General features: G+C 36.0%; 1 protein-coding gene across 1 annotated transcript in view; it reads right to left on the bottom strand.

The window, feature by feature from the left end:
* LOC150077339 (U1 small nuclear ribonucleoprotein 70 kDa-like) overlaps positions 1 to 19,568 on the bottom strand; it is a 230,287-nt gene that overhangs the window by 8,910 nt on the left and 201,809 nt on the right. Inside the window, exon 9 of the mRNA XM_090385619.1 lies at positions 5,554 to 5,640. Within this exon, the coding sequence (XP_090241745.1) occupies positions 5,554 to 5,640 (87 nt within the window). The remainder of the gene's footprint in view (positions 1 to 5,553; positions 5,641 to 19,568) is intronic.

The raw sequence follows: 19,568 nt of genomic DNA, 5'->3' as shown, positions 1-19,568 counted from the left end.
TTACCCTGCATAAGTCTTGTCAACCTCCATTGGCTAGATGTTATTTCATTACTGGACAAACAACATGTGCATTGGGGAAGGGGGTTTAAAAGGTCTAGTGAATTGTGAAACTTTACTTTTCCAGGGACTAACAGATCACGCACAGAAAATTTGGCACTAATCTGAATTTTCTTTATCAAAGAAGGCCCAAACAACCAAAACACTTTCATATGTATAAAACATCAAGGCCCAGCAAACTACAGTCCACAGGCCAAATCTGGCCCTTTGCCTATTTTTGTACAGCCCACAAGCTAAGGATGGTTTTTGCATTTTTAAATGGTTGAAAAAAATAAAACGAATAACAACATTTTGTGATATGAAAATTTTATGAAATTCAAATTTCAGTGTCCAATGGATAAAGTATTATTGGAACACAGCCACGCTCATTCATTTACGTATTGTCTATGGCTGCTTTTGCGCTACAATGGCAAAGTCGAGTAGTTGCAACAGAGACCATGTGGCGCTATCACTGTTTCGCACTGCTGCTCAGCGCACTACAAATTGTAGTGACAACTTAACAGTGTTTCGAGTGCCGCACGTTTTGCCGTACCACAACATTTAATTTATTTTTTAAATTATTTATTTTATTTTAATTTGTGTACCCATCATGTCAAAACAAGAAAACAAAAGTGGACTTTGATTGTCTCACTTTTAATGCTCTGTGGAGTGGGATTTTTTTTGTTAGCGAATTAAATGTTTGTTTATTTGGTTTTTAGGAGCATTAGCAACTAAGGCCATATTGCTCCGAGCGAATTAAATGGCAAAGCACATTGTTTATTATGCAATAACACTATAATGTTGCTGAAAGAATACAATATACATTGACATTACCAAACTAAGCACTCATTACAATATTCCCAACTTACAGGAAAGCAACTGTCAGAAAAATTGGAAAATTTAAAATGGAATCTCATCACAGCAGAATTTCTTCGAAAAAATCAAAAATCAAAATGAGGCTGCAACCAACGTAAGTTTCCGCGTGGCTCATTTGTTAGCCAAAGGAGGAAAGCCATTTACCCGATGGTGAGTTAATTAACTCGTGTTTGATTGCAGCAGCCGAAATGTATGAGGAGAAATGTATCAGGAGAAAATAAGACTTGTTTAAGGCTATTGGCCTTGCAGGGAGCAACATCAATATTCAATTAAAAAACAAGGCAAATGATTGAGTGGTTTTCCTTGGTTCTTGATGAGTCGAGTCGACAGATGTTTCTGATACTGACCAGTTGTTTATTCAAGGAATCAAAATCCTGAAATGGAATCGGCTAAGATATGTTACGACTAGTGGTGGTAAAAATGTGTGCAGCAGGAAAAGGCTGAGTTGGACATATTTACAAAGCTTGTGACAATGCAAAATGTTTAAAGCCTATGGTTATTCATCAGCAGGTACTTTGCAGAAAATATTTGAATCTATTGTGTCATTGAACCAGTAGTGTCAATGGTGAACTTCACTCGCTCTCGAACCATCATGAGTTCTGTGAATTTTTGTCAGATATAGGAGCTGAATATCCTGACTTGCCTCACCACACACTTGATGGCTTAGCAGTGGCAAAGTTTTATTGCAATTTTTTGGGCTCAGGACAAGATTGAAATTTTTCTGAATAAGAAGAAATGCCCTCAACCACTATTATCAAACACTGAATGGCTTTGGAAATTAGCTTTTGTTGCAGACTTGATAATGAATTCAAACTAAAATTGCAAGGCAAACAGCACTTACATGAGAAACTTATACTGCAGTAAAGTCATTTTGATGACAACTAATGTTTGTGTTTTTTAATCACAAGTGATATTAAGCTGGTTTATACACTTTTCGCACTGTCAAAAGTTAAAACAAGAAGCGAGATCTCCATTCCCATACAAATTTCCATAGTACATTTTCCGAGCTCAAACCACAGCTCCAGCAGCGTTTTTCGGACCCTGATACAAGTGGAAAAGAAATTAGCATATTTCAAAATCCATTTAACTGTGCAATCGAGGAGCTTCCACCTAACCTTCAATTGGAAGTGATTAATCTGCAATGTAATGACATGCTAAAAGGCAAATATCAAGAGAAGAATCTAATAGAATTCTATAAATGCCTTCCAAGTGATGAATATGCTCAATTGAAATCATATGCTCGTGGATTTATATCAGTATTTGGCACTACCTGTCTGTGTGAAGACATTTTTAAAGATGAAATATGTAAAATCTCATTACAGATCAGCATTAACAGATGAACATTTGCAATTGATTTTGATGACAGGGTACACCAACTTTGAATCCCAATTAAGTGAAATATTTTCCTTAAAAAAAAAAAAAAAAAAAAAAATCCCATTCTTCTCATTAGTAGACCTGTATTCAAAAAATTGTTTCATCTCTTATTATATAAGTACCTACATAATATCTTCGATTTTGCCTCTTGGCCCGCAAAGCCTAAAATATTTACTATCTGGCCCTTCACAGAAAAAGTTTGCTGACCCCTGGTATATATATATAAAGATAATTCAATTTTTTCAGAGGGAAGGGGGGGGGGTTATTAATCCAATTTTGATGAAACTGAGGTCTGACTAACTTTTTAAAGACCCACATATGAAATTAGTCCGCTGAGCCGAACTGCTACATGCAGATGGACATGGTGAACGTACTGGAACTCTTCAATTTCAAATGTACCTAAAAATGCACACTTCCTTTGTAGTAGATACACGGGACTGAAAAAACTCCAGACATTTCCCACATAATGCTATACTGTGAAGTAACTTTTGGCATTTTCCAAGTATAGTGGTGGTGGGTGGATTTCATATTAGTAAATACTGTTATGAGTATTATAATTTAATATTACATCAACATAGTAGTTTGGTAAGCACAAATTAGGCATTAATACTGTTTAAAATTAGACTAATTAAATCCATTCTTAACAGCAACACTGGAGTGTTACTTCAAAATAAGTCTGTATTCTCCTGATGTCCAGCCAGAAAGAATCATGAAAAATGGAGACCAACACCCCAATATTTCAAGTTATACATTTGGAAGGTCACTGTGTGTACGAAGAAAAATAGTCTCATAATCCAGTGATGGCAAATTGTGACACATGTGTCAAAGGTGACAAGGCAGCGTTCACCAACACCCGACAACAACTATTCTCCCTGTTTGAGTTTAGTTCAGCTTTTGCATGAACAAGAAATGCATTGAATTATTTTGTGCCAGTTCAACAACACTGCTGCAGAGGTAAGAAAACAGTCATCAATAAGTTAATATCAATAAATATTTTCCTTGTGAAATTCCTAATTTGTAATACAAAAAAGTTTTTATTTCTTTAATATTCTAGCCCTGTTATGGAGGAACCTCAAATTAAAAAATCCTGATTGAGCGATAAAGTGGTCGAAGCTTTCAAGATGCACGGACTGAGAAGTACGGCATTATTGATAGAAATGGCAATAATGTGCATGTGTGTGTGTGTGTGTGTTATGGGTGTTTAATGGCGCATAAGCTACACTGGCTATAGTGCATGTCAATTACTGTGCCTATTGTGCCATGAAACAGTAGTAAGCAGAACGTGGAATGTAAAAAGACATTTTGAAACAAATCATCAGTGCCTTTTGGAAAAAAGTGAGGAAGAAATACATTTCTCAGCAGCTACATTGCAAAGAATGTCAATCTAATAACTTCCTTAAATTCCTAAGAGAACCTAGAATTTAACATCAGCAAGTTTCAGCATTGCTCACTCCATAGCTCAGCATGGGAAGGCCCTCAGTGAAGGAGAATTTATTAAAGAAACTCTTCTGAAATGTGCACCTTTTTTGTTTCAAGACATGCAAAATAAAGATGCTATTATTAAGCATATTTCTGATTTTGTAAATAACTGATTTTTCATTTACCTTTTCTATCTCACTTTATACTTCTGCATAACTGCCTGTTTGATTAATTGCTGTATGAAACTTTTTAATAAGGAATCTGTTTTTTCATTATTATTATTTTAAATGTGAGTTTGTTTTACTCGTATTTCATTTTTGTAATTATTTGATATTCCAATAATTTATAATACATGATTGGACTGAATTTTTAAAAAATAAATAGATATGTAAAGAATTGTTTCTCTTTTGTTCCCGGGGGGGGGGGGGGGGGGGGACGACATACCAGCAGAGTCAAGTTAGACATTTTCCGAATTTTTGATATGCCGAGCCTAAAAGGTTTGCCATCACTGTCAATAATCCACCAAGCACAATCTGAAAGTCACACTGGGTGACTTGGATATTGCTCCTGCTGAACGAGACCCTTGCAGCTAGGATTTTAATTTCAGGAAATTTTGTTTTATTTATTTTTATAAAAATTCTGATTAGAATGTACTGTTTGGCTTTACAAAAAATATTGCAGTACTTCTATGCAATTTTTTTTTTTTTTTTTTTTTTTTTTTAAATGAAAATTTGAATATTTAAAAATGTAATTTTAAATTTTCAAACTGTTATGTTATTTTCAATGAAATAAAACTTATTCTGTTTATTTTGGGTGGGGGACTTGCTCTTACACACACATATTACTGACATACAAAACTATCAGTGAATTCCATTTACCTGCTTCTAAACACATTAAGCATGTGAAATGTGTGCCTGCACACTTTCTTGCTTATTTTTTCAGATTAGCTGAAACCCATAGAAATGGTAGAGAACACACAATTAAGTTCTGATGAGAGAAAGGCAATTTTTAAACAATACTGGAAATTTGAAAAGACAACATGGAATAAGGGCCCTTACTTATCCAACAATAACACATCTGTATGATAAATTTGAGAAGCGCGGAACTGTACACAATATCAGCAGTGGGAGAAAAAGAACATCAAGAAGTATCAAAAATACTGAAGCTGTCATGAATGCATTTGAATGTTACTCACAAGTTATCGGGATTATTGCAAATACAATAAGATCGAGTTTACTACTAACCGTTTATAATTAGATGCACTAAGAGAAAAGCCCAATAAACCGGAAAGTGCAAACTGTTTTTGTTTTTTGGTCATGACCTCCAGAAACATGCTTTATAAAAATATCAAAGGAGTTCAAAATTGATTCTTATAATGGGAACATATGATAACGATGAAAGGGGAGTGCAATTTCATTATAAATATGACCTTTTAGAGAGATAAATAGCTTAGTAATATAGCAAAATTTTCAACTTCCAAGGACTTGGAATGAATTAAAAAAAACAAACCAATGTGTTATTGGGTTCACATTATGATATTTTCACAGTATCTCCATTTATTCCTATGTAATGCAAAATACTCCACGATTTTTTAAGTTTGCGCCGGCTGGCAAAAACTTATGTAAAGTCGAATATTACGTAAGTCGGGGAGTTCCTGTATAACATCTGTAAGTATATTTAACACAATCTACAAATAAATAAGGAATATAAATAACACAATTAGTATGTATGTACCAAAGTAACCAATATTTTGTTAAAAATAAAATACCTCAAATGGGGAAAAATTTCAATGAAGGGTAGAAACAATCTTAACTCAAATAACAACCATTCATAAAACAATGGCTATACCTGCTCCTGCTACGCCTTCGTCTCTCCCTGCTGCGACTTCGGCTTCGCCGACGTTCTCTCTCACGGTCTCTGTCTCTATCACGATCCCTAAAAAATAATAAGGCTATAGTGCATGAAACTTTAAAAAAAAAAAAAATTTTTTTTAAATACTTTTGGTAATACAAATGTTAGTTTGGTTTCAAAACACAGTTTTAGAATTTGATTCTAAAAACTATGTATTAAATTTATTACCTAATAGGATTCAGTTATGTTAGTATTCTTCGTATACAACTAAATTGTTGGGAAAATAATCAAACACAGTAACTGCAACAATATACACCAACCTGATGAATGACAGAATGGTTTATTAATAATAAAAAAAAAATAATAATAAAAAACTATTCTGCGTTCTGTTTTAAGTTCGAAATATCGAAAACAGCTTACAAATATTCCTTGGAGATGAAAATTAATTATTGGGAAGGGTATCCATGTGCTGGTCAAAGAATTTTCAGTTCCAGGAAATGGATAAGTTTTTGGCATTTTATTCACCTGTTCACTTTAAATCGTATTCTACAAATAGCTTTATAGTCCTAGTAACACCCTTTAGTTTATTTTTAATTTAGCTAGAGATTTTGTAGGTTACTACTTAATATAGGTAAAACCTTTGTATCGTTCGAACCTTGCCACCATTGTTATAGTATTATAGTGAGTGGTAGGGGAATTCTAATTTTTTTTTACTGTAGAAAATAAGTAGTTCTAAAGTTCGAATCATATAGGTTGGCATTAGTTGGATAATTTTTTTTTTTATATTATAATTAATTTAAATTCCAAGTGCAACAGTTTGAACAGTACATACAATGCCTAGTACATAAATTCAAATTTGGTGGGATAGTAGTATTATTGTTGCATAACTCATGAATTAGAGAATTGTTGTTATTGCATTTAACTTTTCATTTAAAATTAAAAGTGTAGTTATTATTTCATCATCATCATAATCAGCTATTTTCAATCCACTGCAGGATGAAGGCCTCTCCAGCAACTTTACAGTTCCTTCTGTTTTGTGAAATGGCCATCCATTTACTACTCACAAACTCATGAATTTCATCTGGCAAAAAATTTGCCATCGGTTGTCTTTCAGGTACCATTCTGTTATTTTCTTAGTCCATCTGCCATCATGGCTTAGGGGCTACGTGTCCTGCCCAAGATGATTTTAGTTCTTTAGTTTTGATAGGAATGTCTTTTACTGCCTAATCCATGTGTTTCTCTTCTTATCTAACAGTCTGATTTTTTCCATTCTTTTGGTGAGTGCCCAAGTTCACTTCCATAAGTCATGGGGTGCGCTTCCGTAGCCAGGTGGGAAGGAGCAGCAGTGCGTAGCACACACTTCTTGATTAGACCAGAGTTCAAGCCCATCACCACCAAATATGGAGGATGCAGAAAGGTCAGGGAATGACTACCGCATATCCCGGAGCAATATGGCCTTAGTTGCTAATGCTCCTAAAAAAAAAAAAAAAAAAAAAAATAAGTCATGGTAGGGAGTATACATTGGTTCACTATTTTACGTTTCAGACAAATTGGGATATTGCTCCTCAGTATGCGACTATATTTCCTGAATGCTATCCATCCAAAATTTATTCTTCTCTTGACTTCCAGCCATTTATCATTATTACAACTAATGACTTGTCCCAGATAAATATATGACTATTTTTAATTACTGCCCCTTCAATCATTATATCCCTTTCTGTGGCATACTTGTTCATCATTACTTTTGTTTCAGCCATATTCATCTTAGTTATTATTTATGATTCTCTGATTATGCAGCAATTTTGTTACTTATCACTGATAATTGCTTAAGGTTGTTGTTGTTATTTGGTTTTTAGGAGCATTAGCAACTAAGGCCATATTGCTCTGGAGATATGCGGTGGTCATTCCCTGACCTTTCTGCATCCTCCGTATTTGGTGGTCATGGGCTCGAACCCCGGTCTAATCAAGAAGCATGTGCTACGCACTGCTGCTCCTGCCCACCTGGCTACGGAGGTGCCAATTGCTTAAGGAACCGCATTTGACTTCTGCCACCATTTATTTGTATTGATAAGAACATTCAAATTTTAATTAAATATAATTAATCATGTAAACTTCATAGGATAACTGATGCATACTGTTATTACTGCATTAAGGTATGTTTAGTGTAGCATTTTTAATTATATTAAATTTGAACCAAAATATGCTTCAGACCAGAGCAGCAAAGCAAAAGGCTCAAGGCAGTAGGAGTGCCATGGCTCGTAGTGGTAGAAATGAACAGGTGGGGGATTGCCCTCTGAATAGTAATAGAGGCGCGATGCAAGAAAGCGCAAGCGTATGAGCTTATGTAGCATCAGCCAAAAAAAATAAAATAAATTTTACACAGCCATTCCCTCTAAATGTTTGTCCAGTTCCTCCTTTAATTTATTTAACCTATCAACTTCCACAACGACAGATGGAAGTTTGTTCCGGCAATTAACCACCCGCTGGCTAAAGGCGAATTTTCACACATCTATTCTTCAACTGTCTTTCCTCAATTTGAATTCATGTCCCCTTAGTTTCATAATCTGAGCAAGTGGAAGAACCCCATCAGAATTCAAAGTGCTCAACCCATTCAAGGCCTTATACACCTCAATCAGATCACCTCACAGGTGCCTAGTCTCCAGCCACTGCAATTTACAGAACTTAAGCCTCTCTTGGTAAGAGGATCCCTTCATTCCGCTCACCAATCTTGTTGCCCTTCTCTGTACACACTCAAGCAAATCTACATCCTTCCTAAAATGATGCCCCCAGACCTGTACTGTGTACAGGTCTGGAGCATTGCAGCCTAATGAAATGTACTGCTTGTATAAGGGTTCCAGAGCTTTCAGAAAAGGTACATGATATTGCTAAGGGGGATGTCTTTGTATGCAAGAGATATACAGTGTGAGGATATTAGGAAACAACTGGGCATTGCTGTGGGTCTTTATTAGAGTGAAGAACAGGGCGGGTGCTCTTGAAGGATTTAAACTGGGGGCACATCAAGCAACACAGCTGCAACTCACAAGGCAAAATGCACTGGTCCCACAGGAGCTAGGTGTTGCCAGTGACTCTATTATCAGGGAAATGGGAGATATATTTTATGCAAAAAGGATAAATGGAATAAGAACATGGTACATCTGCCAGGGGGGCAAAAGCTAATGATGATGTAAAGCAGATATCACCTTTTCAGGGCACAAAATGTGATATTGTTGTACAAATTGGCATTAAATGACATTAAGAGTAGACCTGCAGACTTAGTAAAAAGTACAGGGCAATGCTTAAATAAATAATCGCGAGTCGGGTTAAATTTGAAGGCGTCAGCAATTCTGCCCAAACGAGATAGGAGGGAGTATATGATGAGAGGCTTGACAATCAATTTGGCCCTGGAAAGCCTGCAAGGCTCACGGGGTAGAATTTTTCTCAGTACGTTCTGTACTTGTTAACAGGAGAGACTGCTTCTACAGGGATGGGATACACTTAAATAAAAAGGGTGCAAGAATACTTGCTGATAATATCGATGCAATGTTAAATGGGTCAGAAAACTGCTAACTTGTGTGGATATATAGACTAACAGATTAACAATGGCAGCATGCACAGGGTAAAGTGAACCTTAACTGATTCTATTGAAATATAAGCAAATGCCTTAAAAAGCAAGGTGCTAGGGATTTCAAGGACTGCTTCAAGTCATCATGAAACAAGTAAATACAAGAGCTGTGTTAGGATAACTAAGAGTAAGAACAAGTGCATGCACACCAGTGCCAGGAGCATAGTAAATAAATTTGAAGTTTTGGTCAAGTCATCAAATATAAGGGATTCCGAATTTGAATATGGAGAGACAATGTGTACAGAAATGACAGACATAAAAGGAAGGGGACTTATGCTCTTAGTTAGGAAGCACATAAAATCTAAAGCAGCACATACAGTTAACATGGTGGCCAGTGCAATGTTGAGTCAGTTTGGTGAGACATAAGCACTGGGAAGGCAAAAAAGGTAAAAATGAGAGAAAAACTGTACGGAGAAATACAGTGGGTCAGTAAATCACAGAATGTCTTATGATGGGGGATTTTAACCTTCCAGATAGTGACTGGAACTTGTGCATTGGTCACTCACATAATAGCAAGACTTGTGTGGATTTATTGGTTGACTGTTTTCTACCGAAGCATGTTAGGGAGGCAACAAGGGGGAGTAATATTCATCTGATTATTGATAGTGATCGCAGTGTATTGATTTCGTAACGTTGAGTACAATGGTCTCAGACAGTTTTTGTTAGATTTGTTGGTGCATCAGCAACTTAGGCTGTAATGCACAAATTTTAAATTCAGTACAGTGGGAGTAACTGATGATGTTACTACAGCAAATTCTAAATGGGAAGCATTCAAGGAATTAATCATAGAAGCTTTACGTACCAACCAAGCTTCAAAGTATACGTGAAAATGAATGCGAGATGAATTGATGAGATTTGCAGCAGAGAAGAAAAACGCATACAAATTATCAGGTGACACAGAAGCCTATGGTAGATATAAACTATTCTGTAATGAAGTCACAAAGGAGGTTAGGAAAGCAAAGGCAGATGAGAAATCTTTGGCAGAGAATACAAAGAAAAGCAGCAGAGACTTCTTTACTTATATACACACTAGGAGGAGAGATGAATCAAATTGATCCACTTGATATAGATCACGGGTGGCCAACAAGTCGATCGCAATCTATCAGTTGGTCGCGGCTTTAATTTCGGTCGATCAAGACGAATTTTAAATATATATAAAAAATAGATTAGTCAAAATCTAAATGTTGTTATTATTATGCACCCAACTGCATAGGCTTTTTACAAATCTGTTGAACCATGTGACTACTCTTGTCGCCGTGCAGCCACTAGGCTTGTCAGGTGAAAATTTATGCAGTTACGTTGTGGAGAGCACGTGATGTGACGAATTCTTATTTAGCTTACTTAATATTAATAACTGGACAGTACTTACACATTAATTTAACACCCTTTGATTTAAAATGAATATTACGAAAAAGAGTAAAACATATCATTTTCATCAAGAGTGGGAATTAGAATACTTTTGTAATGATAAAAGAAAAATGTTGTTGATTTGCAATGCTTCTGTGGCTACGCCCAAAAAAAAGGAAATTTAGAAAGGCACTTCAGCATACTCCATGGTAAATACCAATTGAATTTTCCGCCTAATAGTGACCTTAGAAAAAAATAAATTAAAAGAACTTAAATCCAGATTATTCGTACAACAAAATTTCTTCGCGACACCTAATTTACAATCAAAAACAGTACCTTAAGCATCATTTAAAGTGAGTCATCTTGCAAAAAAATGCAAACCATTTTCTGATGGTCAATTCATCAAAGATGCATTTTTAGAAATAAATTCTCTTTTTGAAAAATTTAAGAACAAAAATGAAATTAAAAGTGCTCTTCAAGGTCTGCAATTATCTCAAAATACTGTGATGCGATGCATTGAAAAAATGAGTAAAAATGTGAGCGAACAATTGAGTGCTCATATTACTAATTGTGCCCTTTTCTTTACAAATGGATGAATCTACAGACATCAGTGATACAGCTAAATTTGTCGTTTTTGTTCGCATGGTTTTCGATGATTCTGCCACTAGAGAAGAATTGTTGGGTATGGTTTGGTTAAAAGAAAGAACTATAGGTCTTCATATATTGAATGCATTCAAAAATTTTATTCAATAAATTAAATTACCACTATTTCAGCTTGTATCAATAACAACAGATGGGGAGCTAAAGCAATGATGGGGCCTCTTAATGAATTCATCACATTGTGCCAAAAAGGATGATGAACTCCCAGATTTTTTGAGTTACCACAGTATCATCCACCAACAAGTGTTAGCTGACAAAAGATTAAATACTAAAAGTGTCATGGACATAGCTTTCAAAATCATGAATTCAACCAGAGGACAATCTCTTCAAAGGAACTTTTCAAATTGCAACTCGATGAAATTACACACAGATGTGAGGTGGCTGAGTTGGAGTAAGTTTCTATGGATATTTCGAAATTTGCTGAATGAAATTAAAAAAGAATTGACAATCAAAAGGGACACGTTATCAGCAGCTACAAGATACGGATTGTGTGATCTGGCATTTTTGCCATATTTTACCAGTAAATTAAGTGATCTGATTAGTTGTATTTCTACACATATATATATTTTTTATGAAAACCCCAAATGAGAGGTATTAGAACCTATAGTACTTAGTACCGTGCTTGGGGTGGAAGTTGAGAAGATGACAGAAGATATTTGTTGACATTAGACTGGAACTTCTGTAGACTGTAATTTTCAGGAAATACATATGAAGGAAGGGTGTTCCATAAAACGGCAGCTGAATGAATAAAAGAGGAAGATGAAAAGTTGGTTCTGTGAGTTTGAGGTGAGACAGTAAATGGATGTTGGCTGGTGGAGGCACGTGTTCAGACTGTTTTGAAAGAGAGAGTGAGAATTATAGAAGCCAATTCAGAAGAACAGTGCCCATGGCAGTATCTGTAGAAAAGGCATGCAGCAGAAACAGTACGTCTATGAGACAGTGACTGGAGAGACTCTGTTAGAGATGAGTCATTAATTAGCCTAACTGCCCTCTTCTGAATGGAATCTACAAGCCTGACAGGGGTTTTGGGGGTACCACCCCAGATGTGGGAACAATATTCCATGGTAGGTCAGATTTCCAAGTTGTACAGAGTGAACAGCTGTTTGGAAGAAAAGTAACGCCGAGAGCGAAAAAGAGAAAACAAAGTTTATTTAGATGCATAGGAAGCAATATTTGTAACGTGCTTGTGCCAAGAGAGATTAGAAGTCAAAGTAATCCTCAAAAGAGATATATCAACTTGCTTAGAAATCGGAGTGTCGCCAAAGATAAGCATAGGAGCAGAAGAATCCTTTTTGCAAGATATAAGACAAGACTGAGTTTTAGAAGGATTGAAATCAAATAAGTTGTTTTTTCCCCACTGGAGAATTACTTGGAGATTGGCATTTAAGGAATTGGTAGCAGATATTTGAGAAGTTGAAGCTGATTGAGCAGGGCAAGGGTTCTCAAACTGGAAAAGGGAATGCAATCTGCTACCATCGGCAAAACTATAGATAGGATTTCCAGTCAGTGGAAGGTCGTTAATATACAAGAGGAAAAGAGTGGGGGAAAGAAATGAACCTTGGAGGACACCAACATTAGTGGAGACGTTAGAAGACAGAGAGCCATCTACCATCACCCTCAGTGAGTGATCAGAGAAAACTGGATAACCAATAAAAAAACAATTACAAAAAAAAAAAAAAAAAAAAAAAAACCCAGCTGGCAAACCATAAGATGGAATCTTGTTTAGAAGACCCTTGTGCCAAACACAATCAAAAGCCTTTGAGACGTCAAGGGCAACCGCTTGTGTTTTACCGAACTTTTCCGCTGAATTTGTCCATAAATGTGTAACATAAGCCAAAATATCACCAGTGGATCGACACTGACAGAATCCATATTGGCGATCATTGATCAGATGGAAGGTTTCTAGGTAGTTTAAGAGTTGGCAGTTAATTGATTTCTCAATTACTTTAGAAAGAGTGGAAGTAATTGCAATGGGACGATAATTGGATGGGAGGGATTTGTCACCCTTTTTAGGAACTGGCTGGATACAAGCAAATTTACAAGAAGGAAAATACCTTTGGAATAAGAAAGTGCAAAAAAAAAAAAAAAAAAAAAAAAAACCAGCAAAGAACAGGTTTTGAAAACAAGTGGAGAAATACCATCAGGACCTGGAGCTTTCTGAGCATCAAGTTTTGTAAAAATCCTTCTGACATCCTTTTGACGGAAGACCACAGGAGGCATTGAATGGTGTTGGGAATGGTGGGAAGTGTTTTACCAAGATCATGAATACATGAGTTGGAAGAAAAATGGGATGCTAGCAGATCAGCTTTATCCTTGGCTGAAGTGACAACAGAACCATCTGGTTTTAACAGAGGTGGGGGCAGGGATGGGCAAAAGTTGCAGCCAATAGCTTTGGCAAGAGATAAGAATGCTCAGCTACCATTAGGGCAAGAAGCAGGTTTTCTACCCTTAGCCTGTTCAAAACCTAGTTTGGACTGATTGATAACTGCTTTACAATTGTTGCAAGCTTTGGTGTAGGCAGAAAATGAAACTGAAGAATTGGAAACAAGCCAATTACAATATGGAACATTCTTCTCTTGAACAGCCTTAGCACATTTATTGGAAAAACAATGTTTAGATAAAGGACAAGATTTTAAAGTGGAGTGTGGGATATTTGTGGAATTTGCTGAATGAAAAAAAACAAAACAAAAAAACTGTTGATCAAAGGGTAGATGATTATCAGCAGCTACAAAATATGGAGTGTTTGTGGAGTAATCAGGTACAGGACATGATACTGCCAAGGGGAATGTCTTTGTGTGCGCACAATGTAATGAGTGTGAGGAAATCAGGCTACAACTCAGCATTGTTATGGGCCTATACGAGAGCTTGAAGGACAGGGTGGATGCCTTCGAAGGATCTAAATTGAGGAGCCCATCAAGCACTCTGCTGCCCACATCAACTCCAGAGCTTGCACTTGATGATCACGCAACACAGTGGCAACCCCCAAGGCAGAATGTGCTGGTTGTGTGATCTGAATTTGGAATAAGGAAAAAATAAAAAGGCAATGGCTAAGGATCTCAAAGAAAAAAAAATTTCATTTTGCAAATATGCAAGATCATTTGCAAAAATATCCTATGTTTGAATTTAATAGTGAGAAATATGTTTCTGAAATTGAGAAAGTTGTGGATGATTTTGAAACAGGTTGTGATTTTAAAACAATTGAAGACATTGTTCAATATATTTCTTATCCATTTAATGACGGCTTAGATACGAAACAAATTGCAGGGAAAAAAAAAAAAAATCACTAAGATTTTTCACATGGAGAAAATATTACTTGAAAATGAAATTATTTACATTACGAAACAATATCTTCCTAAAAGCCAGATCAACAGAAAAAGACTTTTGGAAATATATTTGCCGAGAAAGGTACCCAAATGTAAAAAAAATGCAGTGAACTTTTAAACTGCTGTTTTGGTTCCACATTATCTACGTGAATTGGCCTTTTCGTATTTGAAACAAAGAAAGATGAAAAATTGCTCTACTTTTATGGACTTGCATACAGAAGACTCTTTACGGTTGGCCTTATCACAGTATTTCCCAATTTTGAAAGCTTGGCAGATGACATTAAGACACAAACTTCACATAAATTAAAAATTTTAATATGTATGAATTTAAAAGAAGAATTCTGAATTGTATTTAATTTTAAAATTTATAAACAACATTTTTCAATGTGTTGATTAACTTTTTTAACCATGTGAAATGAAATTCTTGAGATGATAGATCATGGCACATTTTGAAGAAAAAAAAAGTAGATCGTTACAAATTAAGTTGGCCACACCTGATATAGATGGTTTGACTGTTGATGATCCTGCTCATGCTGCTGACAAACTGAATGAGTATTCTGCATCTACATTCACACAAAGAATTCTTTAGGGAGGTGGATGCGAGAAGTTTATCAAATCTCTAACAGGGAGCTAAATCATTTTGTAATAACCAAGCAAAAAAAGGAAGAGAAACTGTTGAAGTTAAACATGGTGCAGGTGGGAACTACCCAATTATATTAAGGGAGACAGTGACATAAGTAAGCAAACTCTTGGTCATAATTATGAGAGCATCCTTGGATTCAGGATAGGTCCCCAGACTGGAGATGTATGAATGTATCCCCAATTCACAAAGGGGGAACAAAGGGTGACATGAAGTTACTGGTAATTGAAGTAATGCAGGTCATTTAGATAAGGCTGCAATTATACTGCAGTAGTAGCATAGTTTTGTCTGACCAATCTGATTAGATACTATGGTGGTTAATGACATAGGAACTGGATGCAAAATTTAATTTTAGGAAAGCTTTTGATACGGACACTACTCTTCATGGAATAATGTTATTAGTGGAGTCCCTTAGGGTTCGGTGTTGGGCCATTGTTGTTTTCTATATTTATCAATGATACTGATGAAGGCACATCAGACTTAATGGTATGCTAGTGCAACAGGATCTAGAAAAGTTAGGCAGATGGGCAGAGAAATGGCGACTTAAGTTGAATACTGACAAATGCCAAGTACTGCATAAGGTTAGAAGTAACCCCAGAGTAACATACCAACTATGTGGCACTACACTTAGTGGAAAATGAAAAAGACCTGGAGTTAATTGTGCAATCATATATGAAGTTTCCTGAGCAGTGTAGACAGGTTGCCAGGACAGCTCATGGGATGCGGAGGTGATTATCCCATTGTATAAAGCAATGGTCAGGCCACACCTTGAGTACTGCATACAGGTCTGGAGCTACCAGAGCAATGAGACTGGTGAATGGAACAAAGTGGTGCTCTTACCAAGAAAGGCTTCAGCTCTGCAAATGCAGTACCCGAAGACTAGTCACCTACTTGGTGATCTGACTGTGGTGTTTAAAGCTTCAAATGGATTGAGCAAGCTGAGTGCTGATGGGATTCTTCCTCTTGCTCAGACTACACACATGAGGGGACACAAATTCAACTGAGAAGGACGGTTATAAAATTGATGCTAGTTTAAGGGGGGAAAATCCCCTGGGGCCAAAAAATATTTAGTAAATAATTTGAATAGTAATTCTAAAATAAATATTGTAATGTCAGTGTTATGCCATTTTTTTGCTTAAAATATCAAAAAAGAGTTTTTCTGTGTCGCATATATGTGGCCAACTTTATTTCGTGAGAAGCCATGTCAGCCACATACGTGTGACACTATTACGGCAGGCATATGAAGGTCATTTGATTAGTTTATTGCACATGCTGCAATAAAATAAATTCTCAAACGTGGTAATAAGCATCAGTATTGTTAGAGATTTTATGAAAACAAGTTCGTTAGTGCATTGTATTATCTCCATTATTATTGTGCTGTATTGTCCGCAAGTTTGTACAAGTGTGTTGTGAAAACAAAAAAAAAAAAAAAAGATTTTTAAAATTTAAAATGCAATGGCTAAAAGAAAATTACCAAAAGAAGAGGAACTGAGAGAAATTGCTGAAAATCTTAGTAGTAATTCTGAAGATGAAAAAGAAGATTTCAACTCTGATGATTCAGTAAAGGATCCTGACTGGGATATTTCTTCAAATGATGAAGGAGATACTGAAATACCGGAAAATATTGAAGAAGTGCCTCAAGACTGGATGGCAGAATAAAACACTGATGAGCAACTTGAAAAGACCAAAGAACCTGAGATTGAAGCGAATGAAACAAATGAAGCTACTGAATGGACTGAATATGAAGAACGCCAAAAAAGATTTGATTTTACAGGCAAATCGGGACTGCAAATAGACATATCAAGAAACATTACTCACCTTGAGACGCTTTCATTATTTTTTTGATGAAGTAATAAATCTTATTGTAACAGAAACAGATAGGCCAAACAGAAAATTCAGAGTACCTGAGCTTCATGGCAGAGTCGTCTAAAAAAGAGGGTTTCAACAACTGCTGATGAGATGAGAAAGTTTTTCAGGCTTTTTATGTGGATGGGACTAGTAAGTAATATTGGGCAGTATTGCATCTTACTGGTCAACCACACCTATCTATAAGAATAATTTAGTAACAAAATTATGTCTCACAACAGATTTGAATTGTTGTTGCACCTCATTCACTTTTCAGACAATGAAACTGCTATTCCAGGTGACAGGCTCAGTAAGATAAAACACCTGATAGATGTTTTGCAGCTGAAATATCAGAAAATAATTTTCCCCAATTTCATCATTGACGAAACTCTTATTCCTTGGAGGGGCAGGCTGATATTCTGACAGTATATACCAAACAAAGTGAACGGGTATAGAATCAAGTTGTTCAAGTTTATGTTCTTGATCTATTCAGGTAAATCTAGAAATTATATAAAATCCGTAGAAATTATATAAAATAGAAATTAGATAAAATCCGTATAAAATAAGCTGCAAAGGTCTGCGAAGAGTTATCGCAAAGACTTCTAAATGAAGGTCACACCTTGTACTTAGATAATTTTTATACCCGCTACCATCTGGTGTTATTGTTTTTTCATCAAAAAACTCAAGTTGTTGGTACATTATGAGTGAATAAAAAATTTATGCATAAAATCATGTACTTAAAGCTAAATAAATGGGAGATGATCGCCAAGGGAAAAAAAAAAAAATGGAATTATTGTTCTAAAGTGGCGAGATGCTCGAGATGTGAGACTACAAACAACAAAGCATGCCCCCAGACATGGTTGATGGACCCTCCACCAGTAAAGGAAGATGGGGGTGAAACACCACTTCCTATTCTCGCGTATAATAAGGGGAAAGCAGGCATCGATCTGGCGGATCAAATCACAATGCTAAGAAAGTGGTACCGGAAATTAGTGATAGAATATATACTTTGAATATCAGTTGTCAGTGTGTACAGGGTATACAAGAGTGCCACGCGAAAACAAATAAAATAAGCTTTCAGGAAGAGGTAGTTATGGATTTGCTAAATATAGAACGGAAAGAGAAACATGAAAAGCCAAAATGTGGTAACACTCATATACTAATGACAAAATTGGATGCAAACAACAAGAAAGTTAGAAGTATGTGTGTTTTTTGTTACGTAAAATTGAAAGAGTGTGAAGGAAGAAAAGAATTTCGACATATTGCACAGACTGTATTCATCAACCTTTCATGTGTTTGGAGTGTTTTGGACAACATCATAAATATTCATAATTTTATAATTATAAAATTCATAATAATAACGAATTTTTAAATAGTGACCACAGTTACTCGCTTATTTTTTCTTCTCACAGTGCCATGCAAATTTCATCACATGTACCACCGGAGGCCATGCTTTTCAAAAATAATGTAGATTTCCAACAACTGCCTGCGCTATACAGCCGACACAGCTCCCACTGAAACAGTGGGTGTCGGCAATATATGTCCGATGCGGCGCCTGAAAAACGTAATGGTGTCAGACATATTCGGCCGACGGAGCAGTCGATTGCTCGAACAAACTTCCAATTGTTCTGTTATTGCGGAAGTTGATAGCTTAAAATAAATTCAAGGAAGAACTAGACAAACTATTGGAGCGAATAGATAGGTAAAATGGGATTTTTTTTTTTTTTTTAAAGCTGAAGCTGTATCATACATATTAGACATGCTGTATCAGAGACTGGACTCAGACAGGTTTTCAATTCAAAAAGGCAGGACCAACAGATGATGTCACCATCAGCAAATTCTAAATGGGAAGCATTCAAGGAATTAATCACAGAAACTGCTAGGTTATTGTTGTTGATGGGGTTTTAAAGTGCAATGGCTACTTAGGCCAGTATGAACCACTTAGTAAAGTGGTTCATACTGCCTGTGTTGCTTGATGTACAAGCAGTTAGAAACAGCTATACAGTCCTATTCATTTTAGGAAGAGAATGATGTCACCATCAGCAAATTCTAAATGGGAAGCATTCAAGGAATTAATCACAGAAACTGCTAGGTTATTGTTGTTGATGGGATTTTAAAGTGCAATGGCTACTTAGGCCAGTATGAACCACTTAGTAAAGTGGTTCATACTGCCTGTGTTGCTTGATGTACAAGCAGTTAGAAACAGCTATACAGTCCTATTCATTTTAGGAAGGAGAAGAATTCTGCGAGATTTGATTTTTCACCTATGATATGGCTAAACGGCAAAGGTTCCTTTAAATTTGCCAGAGAACTGAATGACACTAGTCAGGCATTATTATATAGAGTACATTCCAGAAGTATGTGTTTGACTGTGAGTGGTGTATGACAATGATTACACTGGGAACGGTCATTCCCTGACAAAAGGAACAGATGAGTTAAATGAGTATGGCCGATTCTGGCTCTGGCTAGAATTACTACTTCTTGTCTGTTTGCAATGAGGCTGGAAGCCCATAATTTTGGTACAGGTTTAATTTGAAGTAGTTTATTATGAATTTGCAATTGCCATTGAAGAGTC

Source organism: Mastigoproctus giganteus, chromosome 12 (genome assembly GCF_048544385.1).
Source record: "Mastigoproctus giganteus isolate SK-2022 chromosome 12, ASM4854438v1, whole genome shotgun sequence".
In the NCBI taxonomy this organism is placed as follows: Eukaryota; Metazoa; Arthropoda; class Arachnida; order Uropygi; family Thelyphonidae; genus Mastigoproctus; species Mastigoproctus giganteus.
Note: the sequence above shows the minus strand (reverse complement) of the source record. Positions and strands in the feature narration are given on the sequence as shown.